We start from the raw sequence: 17,753 nt of genomic DNA, 5'->3' as shown, positions 1-17,753 counted from the left end.
CATAGCACCCTTTTTTATTTCAAACACAGTCCTTATGGGACACAGCCACACTTAAGAAAATAACCCTGAAGACCCCACGTATCCATCGCGGAGATGCCAGCTCTGCCGGTTTAAGGCTAACTTTTCCAGGCTCCTGATCAGTCAGTTTTTTGAGAAAGGGGTTTTTACCAATATCTCAGAGGACTGTGGCAGAAATGAAGGCGAACAGAGGGGCGCCGTCGGGGAAGCTGGACAGTGGTTTCGTGCTGCCCCTCTCCCACTCGGGAGGGCTACGGAAAGTGGGGCTTCAATGAGAGAGAAAGCAGAACAGGGACTTCCCAGGGAGGCAGAAGATCCTCTGGGACTGTGGTCCCCAACCTTTTTGGCATCAGGGACTGCTTTTGTGGAAGACAATTTTTCCATGGACCAGCAGGGCAGGGGAGAGCGAGATGGTTTCAGGGTGATTCAAGTTGATTATGTTTATTATGCCACTGCTGATCTGATAGGAGGTGGAGCCCAGGCAGTAACGTGAGTGATGGAGAGCGGCTGTTAACACAGGTGAAGCTTTGCTGGCTTGCCTGCCTGCCCACTGCTCATCTCCTGCTGTGAGGCCCTGTTTCTAACAGGCCATGGACCAATACCGTTCTGGGCTCGGGGGTTGGGGACCCCTGTTCTTGGATGTTTATGGCCCTGCACTTTTGTAGAGTCCAGGGAGAGTCTCCCAGTGCGGAGGGAGGAATGGAGTCTCTGCCCTTGAGCTTTGATTTTGACCCTGATGTGTTTCTCTTCCTTTTTGGCTGCCTTTCAGTGTCACTTTCTAGCCCATTTCCAGGGCAGGGCAGCCGGGTGTGGGGTGATCCGCCTGACATTGATGTACTGAGTTTTGAGACCCACCTAAAGGTTTTGAGGTTTCTTCCCTCTCATCCTGCCTGGACATAACACCTCCAAGGGTAAGAAGGCACATGGGAAGTTGGACAAGTCATAAAATCATTACTGGGGCAAAGTGATGCAATTATTCCTGAGATTCCTCTTTTCATTCTCTTAAAGACCCAAATAGAATGGGTTCCTTTGCTGAGACACTTAGATACATTGTTTGAACAAAGGAAGCAGGGTCACTGTGAAATGTCCATTATGTGGTAATCGATGCCATTCAGCCTGTGGTGTAATGAATGGAAACACTGGCCACCGTCTGCCCATTGTTTGTCGCTTGCACAACAGGAAATGGTGACTACTCAGGAGCAGGAGGAGGCTTCTGTGATTCCAGGACACAGAGATGCGTGCCACTGGGAGTGAGACCCTCCTAGCTGCAGGTTGAGGCCACCTGAGCATGTTCCTGTTCCTAACAGACGTGGAGACGCTTGACTGATTGGACCCTGTCATTTGAGTTTGACATCAGTTCACAATAGGCTTTTATTTTCCTTTTGGCCGGAAATGGTGTCTTGAGAAACTTTTATTTATTTATATATGTATTTCTTTATGATGGAAGTATAGACCAAGCACGCACATCATCATAGTTGGTTTGCGGTCTTGTGTCTGCTCTGCAGCACTGATTCAGTTATACACATACACTCTTTTTCTGTATTCTTTTCCATCATGGTTTATGCCAGGATATTAAATATAGCCCCCAGTGCTATACGGTAGCACCATGTTGCTTATCCGTCCTGTATGTACTAGTTTGCATATGCTAACCCCAAACTCAAGCAAGAGAGTTCCAGAAAAACATTTATTTCTGCTTTATTGACTATGCCTTTGACTGTGTGGATCACATAAACTGTGGAAAATTCTGAAAGAGATGGGAATAGCAGACCACCTGACCTGCCTCTTGAGAAATCTCAGTTAGAACTGGACATGGAACAACAGACTGGTTGCAAATAGGAAGAGGAGTACGTCAAGGCTGTATATTGTCACCCTGCTTATTTAACTTCTATGCAGGGTACATCATGAGAAACGCTGGACTGGAAGAAACAAGCTGGAATCAAGATTGCTGGGAGAAATATCAATAACCTCAGATATGCAGATGACACCACCCTTATGGCACAAAGTGAAGAGGAACTCAAAAGCCTCTTGATGGAAGTGAAAGTGGAGAGTGAAAAAGTTGGCTTAAAGCTCAACATTCAGAAAACGAAGATCATGGCATCCGGTCCCATCACTTCATGGGAAATAGATGGGGAAACAGTGGAAACCGTGTCAGACTTTATTTTTTTGGGCTCCAAAATCACTGCAGATGGTGACTGCAGCCATGAAATTAAAAGGACGCTTACTCCTTGGAAGGAAAGTTATGACCAATCTAGATAGCACATTCAAAAGCAGAGACATTACTTTGCCAACAAAGGTTCGTCTAGTCAAGGCTATGGTTTTTCCTGTGGTCATGTATGGATGTGACAGTTGGACAGTGAAGAAGGCTGAGCGCAGAAGAATTGATGCTTTTGAACTGTGGTGTTGGAGAAGACTCTTGAGAGTCCCTTGGACTGCAAGGAGATCCAACCAGTCCATTCTGAAGGAGATCAGTCCTGGGATTTCTTTGGAAGGAATGATGCTAAAGCTGAAACTCCAGTACTTTGGCCACCTCATGCGAAGAGTTGACTCATTGGAAAAGACTCTGATGCTGGGAGGGATTGGGGGCAGGAGGAGAAGGGGATGACAGAGGATGAGATGGCTGGATGGCATCACTGACTGGATGGACGTGAGTCTGAGTGAACTCCGGGAGTTGGTGATGGACAGGGAGGCCTGGTGTGCTGCGATTCATGGGGTCGCAAAGAGTCGAACACGACTGAGCGACTGAACTGGACTGAACCCCAAACTCACAATCCATCCCTCCCCTTCCCCTCCTGGCCACCGAAGTCTGTCCTCTGTGTCTGTGAATCTGGAAAACTCCTGTTTTAGGTCATGGTTGTGACACACACTGACAGTCCGTTTGACCAGGTAGAGCTCACTGTGGAAAAGCTGGTGGTAGTGTGGTGGGGCGGCCCTTTGATCAGATCTGGAGTCCGGCCCTGGCGCCGGCAGTCCGTGCCGTGTGGACTGACCCTCTCCGGGGTGGCCTCCTTCTGTAAAGTGAGGAGGGGTGGGACGAGATGATCTCTGAGGCCCCCTGCTGTGCTAAAACTCCATGTTCTGAGCCCCCTCGGTGAAGTCAAGGATTGTGAAATGCTTGTATAAGTGAAATGTCAGAGTACAAAATGTACAAGCAGACTTTGCCAGAGAAAATGTCACTCAAGTTTATCTGCTAATAAATAGTGTATTCCCTTTGGTCTCCTCTTGGTTTTTGTTTTGTGAATGTTCGTGTTAGGTCTGGCAGCTTGTTCTCCTTGTTATTAAAAAAAGAAATGGCGGTGCTTAAATTAGGAACAAAAGTGTCCTTTCACTCTACTGGAAAACTGTGAAAATTGCCATATTAATGCATCTGTCAAGGGTATCAAGAAGGTCCTGAACACGTGGCCCAACATGGTATATATTTCATTGAAGTGAATCATTTGAATTAATGGGCTCTGAAGAAAAGATAGGGGGAGATTAGGCTTAAAAAGCATAAGTTTGAATTCTGACTTTACTGCTAGGATGAGCTGTGTGACCCTGGACACATTTTATGATCTCTGACCCCTGATTCTGCAGCTCTAGTAGAAGACTATTTTCCCTATAGGCCTCTTGTGAGAAATAAAGATAATGTATCTGTGGTATATAGTACAGTGCCTGACATTTAATTGGTACTCACCCAGGTGGCGCTAGTGGTAAAGAACCCACCTGCCACTTCAGAAGACTTAAGAGACGTCAGTTAGATCCCTGTATCTGGAAGATCCCCTGGAGGAGGGCATGGCAACCCACTCCAGTATTCTTGCGTGGAGAATCCCCATGGACAGAGGAGCCTAGGGGGCTGCAGTCCACGGGGTTGCAAAGAGTCGGACACGACTGAAGCAACAGAGTGTGCATCCACAGTGGGCAGTGGTTGTAACTGTTAAACATTATTTTATTTTAAAAAATACTTTTATTTATTTGGCGGCGTCAGGTCTTAGTTGCATCGTCCGGGATCTTTTGTTGCAGTGCATGGATTCTCTAGTTGTGATGCTCAGACTCCGTAGTTGTGGTGTGTGGGCTTAGCTGCTCTGCAGGATGGAATCTCAGTTACCCAACCAGGGATCGAACCCATTTCCCTGCACTTGCAAGGTGGATTCTTCAACACTGGACCACCAGGGAAGTCCCTGTTATTATGTGATTTTATTACATTCATTAAAATATCTAGGGGATTACTAAATTATATATTGTGTTCTACCTTCCTAGTTATCCTAATATGATGTACAAGATTACTGCAAGAAACAGTCCAGCTAGTATGGATTTCAGTTCCTGTTTTTGGTAGACCTTGTGGACTGAGATTTGCCAGGGAAGGATTTCCCTGCTTGTCTGACTTACAGATCAAAGGTGTGATGTGAGAATAAGTGGCAAGAGTTTACTCTTATCTGTAAGAGTCACCATAAACAATTGCCTTTGGAAATAGTCACATCAGAACATCCAGTGTGTGGTAATTGATGTCATCAAGCCTATGGCGTAATTGATGAAAACATCTGCTTGTCATCTGTCTGTTGTGCAAGAGGGTGGCACCCGGAGAAGATTCCCACAGAGAGCTCCCGGTCCTCTTCGGGGATGGTCGTCTGGAGAAGGGTCAGAAAGCCAGAAACCATAGAGTTGACTTGGAAGAGTTTTTGTTGCAACCTAGGAAACCCTCACTTTTATAATCTGTCTGAATCCCAGTGAGAATGGATGGATGATGGTGGGCTAGAATGGGCCAAACTTTGGTTGACAGCAAGGGGCAGTCCATTTTCTGAAGTGGAGACAGCTGATCATGTGGGTCACAGGCAAAATCAGGAGGTAGCAGATGTGTGAAAGCTCAAGAATGAAGCCACAGCGTCAGGTTCTTAAAGCTGAAGAAAGACCTCCAGAAGATGCTTCCAGTCAGAGTGACGTTAGGAAGGTGGACATTACGGGTTCAGTGCAGGGACAAGTCAGGAATGCGACTTCCCTGGTGGCTTGGTGGTTAGAGACTCGGCACAGCCACTGCAGGGGATGTGGGTCCCACCCCTCGTTGGGGAACTGAGATCCTGCATGCCATGTGGCATGGCTAAAAAATAAATAAAACAAAAAAATTTTTAAAAAGAACAAATCCTAAAGGAAATCAGTCCTGAATATTCATTGGAAGGACTGATGTTGAAGCTGAAACTCCAATACTTTGGCCACCTGATGAGAAGAACTGACTCATTGGAAAAGACCCTGATGCTGGGAAAGATTGAGGGCAGGAGGAGAAGGGGACAACAGAGGATGAGACGGTTGGATGGCATCACTGACTCAATGGACATGGATTTGGGTGGACTCCAGGAGTTGATGATAGACAGGGAGGCATGGCGTGCTGCAGTTCATGGGGTCTCAAAGAGTTGGACACGACTGAGTGACTGAACTGAAGGAAGGTTCCAAGCAATGATTAAGAACTTGAGTTTGAGGTACCTCTCATTGTTTTATAGGATACACTTCAGTGGTTTTTGGTGTATTCACAAACTTGAGTAGCCAGTATCACTATCTAATTCCAGAACATTTCATCACCCCCCAAAATAAGCACTGTATAAATTAGCCATCACTCCCCACGCCCCATTCTCCCACCCCTGGCAACCACTAATCTCCTTTCTGTCTCTGTGAGTCGCCTTTTCTGGGCATTTCACATACATGGAATCATATGGTGTGGCCTGTTGTATCTGGCTTTTCACTTAATATAGTGTTTTCAGAGTTCATCCATGGTGTGGCTTATATCAGTATCGCTTCCCTTTTTATGACTAAGCACTATTCTGTTGTATGGATATATCACAATTTGGTTTATCCATTTCCCAGTTGATGGGCATTTGCGTTGTTCCTGCTTTGTGAGTATTATGAAATAATGTTGTCATGAACATTTGCTTGCAGGTTTTTCTGTGAATAGCTGTTTCAATTCTCTTGAGTATATCTATCAAAGAATAAAATTGCTGGGTCGTGTGGTATTTAATGGTCACCCTGTGTTTAATTCTTGGAGAAACTAAAGTGTGCCGTAGCATTCACGTTCCCACCAGCTGTGCATGAGGATTCCAGTTTCTCCGCGTCCTCACCAGCACTTGCTGCCTAGCTTTTTATTTCAGCCATCCTAGTGAGTGTCAAGTTGTAGCTGTTTGTGGTTTTGATCTTCGTTTTCCTAGTGACTGAAGATGTTGAGCACCTTTCTCTGTGCCCACTGGACAGAATTTCAAGCTGTATGTTTGCAGCCCCAGATTTTGCCCTTGGGACAGTACTAATTTACTTGGTTATGTCAGCTGCTCTCTAATCACAATCAGTAGTTCTGAGATTCAGAATGGGAGAAAGAGTGAAGCTTTTTATAAAGCACTGAAGCAGCTTCTTTTGAATGTGATCATATAATTGGGGAATTTCTTAGTTTTATGTTAGTACTTATGAAAAACAGATCTCCAAACAGATTTGGCCATCTGATGGTATTTCTTATAATAATATAAGTTTACATTTTTATAGTTCTGGTCTCTTTTTAAGTCATTTTCAATATATCGTCTCATTTGTAATCTTCATAACACTACTGTAAAATAATAGGTGGATGATGGACAGGTATTACTATTCCCATTTTTAAGAAGTAGAAACTCAGGCTCACACAGATAGTAGGATTTAAATTCAAGCCTTCTGACTTCTGTCTTTCTATGGTAGTGAATTATTAGCCAAGTCAAGGATTGGGGGGTAAGCCTGCATTGCTAAAAACCAGTGATATGCCCATCTCCAAAAAAACATTAAAGGCTTGGCCACATCCCTATAGATTGTTACACACCTGAGAATTCATTATTTGGATATATGTAAACTAGAATGAATTCTCAGTTTTCCATTTCACCCCTCTAGCTAGAAACAAAAATTATAATAAAAGAGCAGAGTTGTGTACCCCTGCGTATTCATTACACTTGGGAGTGCTGAAGGATATCTATACAAAGGAACAAAGCTGGGACTGGATTTGAAATGTGAGGAGAGGGCAGAAAGCCCTTGGTTCGCTGGCCTCAGCCCATTGTGGCCTCTAGCTCCCAACCTCCATATTCCTAAATTGACCAACTTGGGAAACCAGAATTTAAAGGCAGAATGAATACAGAGAACGTGGACTATTTGAGACCAAATAAAAATTGACCTTAAAGCTTAAGTTAACTGAGACATCACATTAAAAGCTGAACATTACTTTTAAAGGATGGAAAAAATGAGTGACTTTTTAAAATAGAGTCTCAAGTTCTTGAGCAATCTTTTTTAAAAAATATTTATTGAGGCTGCGTTGGGTCTTGGTTGCATCGTGTGCGATCGTGTGCTGGGGGCGCACAGGCTCACTGGTTGCCGTGTGTGGGCTTACTTGCTCCGAGGCATGTGGGATCTTAGTTCCCAGACCAGGGATCAAACCTGTGTCTCCTGCATTGCAAGTCAGATTCCTAACCACAGGACCACCAGGTGAGTCCTAAGTCCTTAAGCAGTCTTTTTTTAACAGTTTTTTTTTTAAAAAGACTTAAGTAACTTAAGAAGAGGAGGAAAAGCAATAATCTGTTGATTGTATAGAGTTGAATTTTGTTAACTGTGAAACACGGTTTGTCTAATCATTTTCTTTTGATCTGTGAAAAAGTTAAATTTTCTTTTTACCATCTTGAACCTCTCTACAGCTTAGGGTTTTAGAATTTAGAAGATGTACACTCTTCTTTCTGAAGCTCTTGCTGTTGTCATGCATCTTTTTTCTAACGTAGGGCTGTTTACTCTTGAAGTATGTATCACTACTTTGACAAGGTTATCTTTACTTTGAAAGGGAAGTTCCATGAAGCTTTTAGACATCTTCCATGGGATGACCTACCTTTCCCAAACTAGCATCAAAGCTTATTCTATCAGGAAATTTAAAAAAATAATTTTTGAAGCATTGTACTCTCGCTAGAGAGGATATCGTCTATTGAAGCTCTTCTGCTTGCTTTCAAAATATTTTTTGAAAAATGTATATATACATGCAAGTATATGTATATATTTTTATTTTACCATGTTGGTAGCACCAAACAGTGGTAATAGTAACTCATTCTCATGGCTGAACATATAAATCAAAAACATACGGAAGGACTTGTAGGTAAATAATGATTTCAGTTATTACATAGTGTGAAATGTTTCTGTAAGGAAACTTGGTGGGTAAGTAATGTGACTGTGTTGTAAGATTTTCAGTAGCAGAAGCTCAGAACAAAAATAAAACTTACCAGCAAAAAACGCAATGGTAGATTGTCCTTTGAGTGATTGTGTAAACCTTGAAGATAGTGTAATAGTGATGAGGCATAAAAGTTGCTCACCCGCCTTTAAAATTCCTTTTTTTAATGTTTTTCTTTCTTTATGTATTTGGCTGTACTGGGTCTTAGTTGCAGCCTGAGAACTCTTAGTTGCAGCATGTGGGATCAGTTCCCTGATGATGGATGAAACTCGGGCCTCCTGCATTGGGAGCACAGTCTCAGGCACTGCACCACCAGGCGCTTTATAAAACAGAGATACGTGCGCCTACGTGGATATCTTCAAAGGTCATCATTTTCTCTGCCCGTATTTACTTAATCTTGCTTTTCCATTTCTCATGAGAAAGAGGTTTCTAGACATAGTTTCTCTTTCATTTCTCATGTTTTTGGTAATGTGTTTATCTGGGGCTCTTCTGTGTGTTTGTGTGTGTTATCTCATTATTCCTCACATTAATCACATGAGGTAAGTCCTAACATTATGCCTAGTTTAAGGTGAAGAAACTGAAGGTCGAAGAGGTTAAGTAATTGGTTCAAGGTCACAAAGATGATCAGTCATATGCACAACCGAGATTTTAACCCAGTTTTGTCTGACAGCACTGTCTTCAGCTGCAAGCTATATACAGTCAGCCGTAAAGCTAGAATGGTGACGTGCTCACAGTAACCCTTTATTTTGTTGTTTCTCCTGAAGCCCATGCCCAACTTCTGAGAGAAGCCCACTGCTCTCAGAGTGACTTGTGAGTCACGCAGCTCCAGCTCAGAAATGCCTCAGATGTCTGAGCAGGTCATTTTGCAGGGTCTGGATGGTCAGTTCACACCTTAGGTGAAAGCTCTGGCAAAACCTTAGGAGGTCAGCTGTTGAGGGTTTAAACCAATGGATCTGAAAACCACCGAGTGCTTTTCTGCCACCCCAGCTCAGCAAGGACGGGAGCATCTGTGAAACAGGTCCCTCCCCAGTGAAGTGCCCAGCCCCGTGGGTGCTGGTGTCATGAGTAGCCACTTCTCATCTGGGAGCAGTAGCTATCTAGAGACATAGATAGCATAGACAGGGGTGGCATCCAGGGTCATCTTGATCATGGACAAAATGCCTGCAGTGTCTTCACAGTGATATGGCCATTGACCACGATGTCTTCTTTCCACACTGTGTGGGGGCTTCCCCCTGGGAGTTCTGTGGAAAATGCTGTCTGGTTAATATCTAGCTTCTCTTTTTCCTGATCTGTAGTCCACCTTACTTAGCAGTGCCCATGGATTCAGTCTTCAGGCAAGTTTTACTTTTTTACCCAAGATCCAGATTCTACTTCAAGCTCACCTCCGGCAAGCTCACCTACTTCAAGCTTTCCCTGGGCTCCCAGACATTTCCAGGGGCTCCCCTCCTTTCCTTCATAATAAATTCAGTTGACATTCAGCTGATCAGTTGGAGGCTCACTTTCCTGGAAGGGATCTTGATTCTCCTTTTTAGGGCTTCCCTGATGGCTCAGCGGTTAAAGGATCTGCCTGCAATGTAGGAGACTCAGGAGATGTGGGTTCGATCCCTGGGTCAGGAAAATGCCCTGGAGAAGGAAATGGTCACCCATTCCAGTATTCGTGCTTGAACAATCCCATGGACAGAGGAGCCTGGCGGGCTACAGTCCAAAGGGTCTCCAAGAGTTGGATTACAACTAAGTGATTAAGCATACATGCAAAAAGATCTTAAAAGCAGATTTTCTTTAGAAATTCAATGAATGTTTTAATGAGACAAAGGCCCAGGTCAGTTCTCCTGAAAAAAAAAAAGAAAAAAGAAACTTGGATTTTTTTTTTCTTAATATTGAGTTGTAAGTGGTCTTTACATATTCTGAATATATGTGTGTGTGTGCGTATATATACATATATACACACACACACATAAATATATATAATAGTCTGTGTCCGTGTCTTGCCTTATCATTTTCTTAATGATATCTTTCGAAGAGAAATTTTAAAATTCTTTTTAAATTTTTAAAAATTTTAAAATTTAAAACTTCAATGATCAGTTTAACCATTTTTTTTTTTTTATAGTTAATGTTTTTCGGACCTAAGAAATCTTTGCTTTCTATAGGATAGCAAAGGTTTTTCTCCTGTGTTTCCTTCTAAAAGTTTTATAGTTTTAGATTCTGTGTTTAGGCCTGTGATTCATTTCATGCTAATCTTTGTGAAGGGAGTGAGATGTGGGGGTTCAGGGTTTTTTTTTCTGTATAGATATCTAGTTGTTCTATAAATTGTTGAAAAACTTTCTTTTCTCTAGTATATTACCTTGGAAACTTTGGTTTAAAAAAAAGTCAACTGACCACATATGTTTAGATCTATTTCTGCACTCGTTTCAGTTACTCTGGTCTATATGTGCCTGTCTCCATGCCACTACCACACTGTTCTGATTACTGTAGGTTTATATTAGGTCTTGAAACAAGTACTATAAGTCTTTCAAACTTTCTTTTGTGCCTTTTTTTTTTTTTTTTGCCACACCTTGCACAGCTTGTGGAATCTCAGTCCCCCAACCAGGGATTGAATCTGAGCCACTGCAGTGAAAGCCTGGAATCCTAACCACAGTACATCAGGGAGCTTCCCAAACTTGGTTCTTTTTCATACTTCTTTTGACCATTCTATTTAGTTACAATCAGCCAATCAAATCCCTACCCCCCCCCCAAAAAAAAAGAGCCATCTAGAATTTTGATTTAGATTGAAAATGAATCTATAAATCGATTTGGTAAAAATTGACATCTTGATATTTAGTCTTCCATGAACATGGTATATACCTCTCCATTTTTTGAGATCTCCTTTAATTTTTCACAGCAGCGTTTTGTAATATCAGTGTTCAGGTCTTATATGTATTTTTTTGACATTTTCTCTAAGTTGATGTTCATGCAGTCGTTAAGTTTTATATATTTTTTTTCATTCCATTGTTGGGTTGTTCACTGCGAATATGTAGAAATGCAATTGATTTTGTATATTAACTGTGTGTCTTGCAACCCTGCTAAGTTCACTTGTTGGTTTTATTAGGTTTTGGGTCTAAGTATCCATAGGATTTTCTAGGCACACTATCATGTCATCTGTAGATTAAGACCATTTTATTTATTCCTCTCCAGTGCCTGTGCCTTTTATTTCCTCTGGTTGTCTTATTGCACTGTCTAGGATCTCTAGTATAATGCTGAAGAGAAGTGGCGAGAGTGGGAAAGAATCCTTGCCTTATTCCTGCTCTTACGGAGAAAACTGTTGTCTACCACTAACTATGATGTTAAGTGTTGGTTTTTCATAGACACCTTTGTCAGACTGAGGGAGTTTCCTTCTGTTCCTAATTTGCTGAAATGTTTTATAATTGAATTTGTCAGGTGCTTTTTCTGCATTGATTTGAAATGATTGTGATTTTTAATCTTTATTATATCAAAATGACTTTGATTTTCAGATGCTGAGAAAGCTTACATCCTTTAGATAAACCCCACTTGGTAATGATATACTGTCCATTTTGCATATTGCTGGTTTGATTTGCTAATATTTTGGACCCATTGCTGGCAATGGACCAGCCAGATGGGCAAATCCACATCAGGTATTTGGAACGAGTCTGAACCCCTTCTACAGATGTCTCATGTCTTAGTAAAGCTTGTACTTGCACAAATAATCTTATCTCCTTTTTCACCTGCCCTTTGAAATATACTACCACCAGTGACAGACAATGTGTGAATATGTGGGGCAAGTTTTAAAGTATGAATTTAAGAGTAAACAGAAAGTTCTAAGGGTAGGGACTCTATCACATTCATTCTCTCAGTGTAAGTTTAAATCCCACTGGTTTACCGAGACCTGGAATTACAGTGGCTCATACAGAATGGAAATTTGTTGTTCTTTCCCATTCCTGGTACAAGTTGCATTGGGCAAAAGTCCTCATAGGCCCAGACTTCATCTGGTTCACCGCTGTGCCAACCCAAGGATTGTGACCTTCATTATTCTTGTGACCCATGAGGACTGCATCTGCCTTTGAGCATCAGCAGAGGGAGGGAAGGGATGAAGGAGAAGAGGAGGAGAAGGCCTGCTAACTTTTAAGGAAGACGCCTGGAAGCTCCATGAGAGACTTCCTCCTGTACAAGCCGCGGACTAGTCCTTAGTCATGTGGTCACAGCAAGGCCAGGGTTTTGAGGCAATAGTCATGAGGACTAGTCATTCTCTTCTGTTGGGAAAATCCAATAGTTTTTTTCTTGAACTTAAATCGTTTTGCTGAAAGTTCCTGAAACAAGGTTATGTGCAACATTTCTCCTTCTGGGCCTGAGTTTCCTAGAATAGTAAAGTCATGTTAACAAAGAGAGTGGAAGAGAAAAGTCATGTTAATGTACACAGTCTGCTGTGTGGGTGTAAACAGTTGATTCTCAATATCCGTATCGCTAGGACCGCACATGATGTGTGGCAGTAAATGTCTGCTGTCTCTGTGTTGTATTTACGCTTCCTTGTTGGAATCTCAGTGCCAGAATAAAAATGGGAAAGGTAAAGATGCTCCAGTTTGTCCAGATGCTAAGATGCAGGGCAGGGTCACTGCTGTGCACCTGAAGCTCTCACCACACTGTCAATCGGCTGTACTCCAATACAGAATAGAAAGGGTTAAAGTGGTAAAGCTTCCAAATTGTATTAATCCTGACAATGCCTAAAGCTGTGTCAGATATGCTAGAGGAAGTCTGTGCCTGGGGCTCATGGGTACATACTACAGTAGGGGTTAGGGCTTAGTCGGCTCATGGGTACATACTACAGTAGGGATTAGGGCTTAGTCGGCTCATGGGTACATACTACAGTAGGGGTTAGGGCTTAGTCGTCAGGAGCAGTGGCAAGAGAGTGAAGGCCAGGCCTTCTTAGAGGTTAGAGTGTTTTGTGCTTGTCTTTATCACACCATGCTCGCAGGCTCTGCGGAAACGAGCATTGAGCGTCTGCCAGCACCTTGCCTGATACCAGGGCTAGGAAGGGCCTTGCCTGGGAGACACAAGAAGGAAGGACTAAGGGAGCATCTGCGCTTTGAGACAGAAACTTGAGTCTTGGTGGTGTGATTGTTTCTTCCCTGGTCAGGGAACAGCAGCAGGCAGAGAGGGAGTGGATGTGGGACTGTGCAGAGGAAGGGTACGGGCATCTGACACTCTGGTGGTACACTGTCCCTGTTTTTATCCAGATGATCGGTTCCAAAGAACCCCATCAAGGGAGGAAAAGAGATCCCAGAAGGGGAGCCCAGAACCCCAAATTTGTTTGACTGGAGGGAGGGTGCATGAAGCAGTCCTCTATTTACCTCTCATGGTGTTGACTTGACTTGGTTGACATTTGTGGTTCTGGCAGAGAGTGCCACTCCCTCCCGGCAGCTCATGTAGATTGACTGTGCTCCACAGCAAGGACGGAGGACCAAGTGAATTGTAAAAGTCCTCAGTGCTAGGCTGAGCCCTGAGCTGGGGTGGTGGTGGTGTTCAGTCCCTAAGTCATGTCCGACTCCTTGTGACCCCATGGACTGCAGCCCACCAGGTTCCCCTGTCCTCCACTGTCTCCCACGCATGGGTGTGTGTCTGCTAAGTCGCTTCAGTTATGTCTGACTCCCTGCAGCCCTGTGGACTGTGGCCCGCCAGGATCCTCTGTGCACAGGATTCTCCAGGCAAGAATACTGCAGTGTGCTGCCATGTCCTCCTCCAGGGGATCTTCCCGACCCAGGGATCAAACCCACGTTTCTTATGTCTTCTGCATTAGCAGGCGGGTTCTTTACCACTACGCCATCTGGGAAGCCACCACTATCTCCCAGGGTTTGCTCAAATTATGTCCATTGAGTTGGTGATGGTATCCAATCATCTCATCCTCTGCCACCCGCTTCACCTTTTGCCTTCAATCTTTCCCAGCATCAGGGTCTTTTCCAATGTGTCAGCTCTTCACAGCAGGTGGCCAAAGTATTGGAGCTGGTATGTTAGCACACCTCATCTCATTTTGTCCTCCCAACAACCCTGCAAATCTGCCATCAGTCCCCTGATTTTTGCAGATGAGAAACCTGAGACAGGAAGGATGAGTATTAGCAACTCAAGTGGCAATTGTTGTCATTCAGTCGCTCAGTCATGTCTCACTCTTTGCTACCCCATGGACTGCAGCATGCCAGACTTTTCTGTCCTTCACCGTCTCCCGGAGCTTGCTCAAACTCATGTCCATTGAGTCGGTGATGCCATCCAACCATCCTGTCCTCTGTTGTCCCCTTCTCCTCATGCTTTCAGTCTTTGCCAGCATCAGGGTCTTTTCTAATGAGTTGGCTCTTCGCATCAGGTGGCCAAAATATTGGAGCTTCAGCTTCAGCATCAGTCCTTCCAATGAATATTCAGGACTGATCTCCTTTAGAATGGACTGGTTGGATCTCCCTGCAGTCCAAGGGCCTCTCAAGAGTCTTCTCCAGTACCACAGTTCAAAACCATCGATCTGAGACGCTCAGCCTTCTTTGTGGTCCAAGTCTCACATCCATACATGACCACTGGGAAAACCACAGCTTTGACGAGAGGACCTTTGTCGGCAAACTAATGTCTCTTTTTTAATACACTGTCTAGGTTTGTCATAGCTTTTCTTTCAAGGAGCAAGCGTCTTTTAATTTCATGGCTGCAATCACCATCTGCAGTGATTTTGGAGCCCAAGAAAATAAAATCTGTCACGTTTCCATTGTTTTCCCATCTATTTGCCATAAAGTGATGGGACCAGATGCCATGATCTTTGTTTTTTGAATGTTGAGTTTTAAGCCAACTTTTTCACTCTCCTCTTTCACCCTCATTAAGAGGCTCTTTAGTTCCTCTTCACTTTCTGCCATAAGGGTGGCATCATCTGGATATCGGAGGTTATTGATGTTTTTCCCAGCAATCTTGATTCCAGCTTGTACTTCATCCCACCTGGCATTTCACATGATGTACTCTGCAAAAAAATAAGCAGGGTGACAATATACAGCCTTGACGTACTCCTTTCCCAATTTTGAACTAGTCCATTGTTCCATGTCCAGTTCTGACTGTTGCTTCTTGACCTGCATACAGGTTTCGCAGGAGGCAGGGAAGATGGTCTGGTATTCCCATCTCTTTCAGAATTTTTCACAGTTTGTTGTGATCCACACAGTCAGAGGCTTTAGTGTAGTCAATGAAGCAGAAGTAGATGTTTTTCTGGAATTCTCTTGCTTTTTCTATGATCCAGTGGATGTTGGCAATTTGATCTCTGGTTCCTCTGCCTTTTCTAAATCCAGCTTGTTGGTTCACATACTGTTGAAGCCTGGCTTGGAGAATTTTGAACATTACTTTGCTAGCATGTGAAATGAGTGCATTTGTGTGGTAGTTCGAACATTCTTCGGCATTGCCCTTCTTTGGGGTTGGAAGGAAAACTGATCTTTTCTTGTCCTCTGGCCACTGCTGAGTTTTCCATATTAGCTGGAATATTGAGTGCAGCACTTTTCACAGCATCATGTTTTAGGATTTGAAATAGCTCAGCTGGAATTCCATCACCTCCACTAGCTCTGTTCGTAGTGATGCTTCCTAAGGCCCACTTGACTTCACACTCCAAGATGTCTGGCTCTAGGTGACTGATAACACCATCGTGGTTATCTGGGTCATTAGGATCTTTTTTGTATAGTTCTCCTGTGTATTCTTGCCACCTCTTCTTAATATCTTCTGCTTCTGTTAGGTCCTTTATTGTGCCCATCTTTGCATGAAATGTTCCCTTGGTATCTCTAATTTTCTTGAAGAGATCTCTATAGTCTTTCCTATTCTGTTGTTTTACTCTATTTCTTTGCGTTGTTCACTGAGGAAGGTTTTCTTACCTCTCCTTGCTTTTCTTTGGAACTCTGCATTCAGATGGATATATCTTTTCTCCTTTGTCTTTCTCTTCTCTTCTCAACTATTTGTAAGGCCTCCTCAGACAGCCATTTTGCCTTTTTGCATTTCTTTTTCTTGGGGATGGTTTTGATCACCACCTCCTATACAGTGTCACGAACCTCTGTCCATAGTTCTTCAGGCACTCTATCAGATCTAATCCCTTGAATCTTTTTCTCACTTCCAGTGTATAACCATAAGGGATTTGATTTAGGTCATACCTGAATGGCCTAGTGGTTTTCCCTACTTTCTTCACTTTAAGTCTGAATTTTGCAAACAGTCAGCTCCCAGCCTTGTTTTTGCTGACTTATAGAGCTTCTCCATCTATACCAATGGCAGAGCCAGAGTCAAACCCCATCTGCCTAATTTCCCAGCCCAGGATTCTTTCTATAGAGAAAAAGAGCTAGAAACTCCCTGGGCCTCACCTAGGACTAAGTGGCTTACACACCCAGAACGGGACCTGGGGGCTTTCACCTCACTCCCCCTGCAGAGGGTTCCAGCCACATTCGGGAAGGTTTTCGTCCCCCAGGCTTCCACTTCCAGGAACGCTGGTCGTCCTCCACGTGGCCCGTGGTCCGCACCTGTTGCTGGCCACGCCCCACCCCCCCAGCCCCCCAGCCCCACCCCCCCCCCCACCCCCCCCCCCCCCCCAGCCCGATCATCCTCTCGCCGGGACTTGTCTCCACGGGATTGAACGTGTCTCACTTCTCTTGCCCCTGCAGATGGATCTGTCTGTAGAAACCCTCTTTAGCTTCATGCAGGAGCGCCAGAAAAGGTATGCCAAATACGCCGAGCAGATCCAGAAGGTCAATGAGATGTCGGCCATCCTGCGTCGCATCCAGATGGGCATCGACCAGACGGTACCGCTACTGGAGCGACTCAACAGCCTGCTGCCCGAGGCCGAGCGCCTGGAGCCCTTCAGTGTGAAGCCCGACCGCGAGCTCAGGCTGTAGCCAAGCCCCCCGGCACCACCAGGGCCGCGGGGCCTTTGGAACCAGAGACACAGGAGGTGACCTAGGTCAGGGGAGTGTGGTGCTCCCCAAGGGCACAGGAGGCAGTCCATTGCCCTGGAGACCTGTGATGCTCCAAGCCCTCCCCTTGATGCGCTTTCCCCTGCAAAGCCAACCAACCTGCCCTCCATGGTCTCCGAAGTGGGAATATTTGAACTCTTAGGAATTCTGTACAGAACCCTGCCTTGGGAGTTATTTTTTTAATTTAGTTTGCTTTTTTTTTTTTTAATTGACAGTGTATATTATCTAATCTAGCTTGCAGACTGAAACTATGAAGAGAAGGGGAAGAAGATTTGAGGAAGCCCTGTGTCCCTGATGCCTCTGTGACATTTTTCTCCATAGGCTGTCCAGGTTGCATACATAAAGAGCTAACTTAATCCAGGTGTGCGTGTCATGTTTCCATCACAGCCAGCCTCTATCCAGCCTGGCAGGGCGCTGGCATCGCTCCTGTGTCAGCTTAGGGTGTCCCTGCTGTGTCGTCACTGGAAGCTGAAGCCTCCCTTTCCACAGCCTGGTTGGGTTCATCTCCTACTGATAATGGGTTTCCTTGATGCAAACACAGTTTAGGTTTCCTCTTGTGACATCAGCGTTGGCAGGACTCCAGTTTCTGAAGCAGGTTTTAGCCAGCATTGCTTTACTAA

The 17,753-nt window shown here is 44.2% G+C and overlaps 1 protein-coding gene across 2 annotated transcripts in view; it reads left to right on the top strand.

The window, feature by feature from the left end:
• BORCS5 (BLOC-1 related complex subunit 5) overlaps positions 1-17,489 on the top strand; it is a 97,438-nt gene extending 79,949 nt beyond the window's left edge. For both annotated transcript variants that reach the window (XM_070790066.1, XM_070790065.1), the window contains exon 4: positions 16,825-17,489. In XM_070790066.1, the coding sequence (XP_070646167.1) occupies positions 16,825-17,055 (231 nt within the window). In that variant the 3' untranslated portion in view covers positions 17,056-17,489. The remainder of the gene's footprint in view (positions 1-16,824) is intronic.
• The last annotated feature ends 264 nt before the right edge of the window (positions 17,490-17,753 follow it).

The sequence above is a fragment of the Bos indicus genome, chromosome 5 (genome assembly GCF_029378745.1).
Source record: "Bos indicus isolate NIAB-ARS_2022 breed Sahiwal x Tharparkar chromosome 5, NIAB-ARS_B.indTharparkar_mat_pri_1.0, whole genome shotgun sequence".
Taxonomy (NCBI): Eukaryota; Metazoa; Chordata; class Mammalia; order Artiodactyla; family Bovidae; genus Bos; species Bos indicus.
Note: the sequence above shows the minus strand (reverse complement) of the source record. Positions and strands in the feature narration are given on the sequence as shown.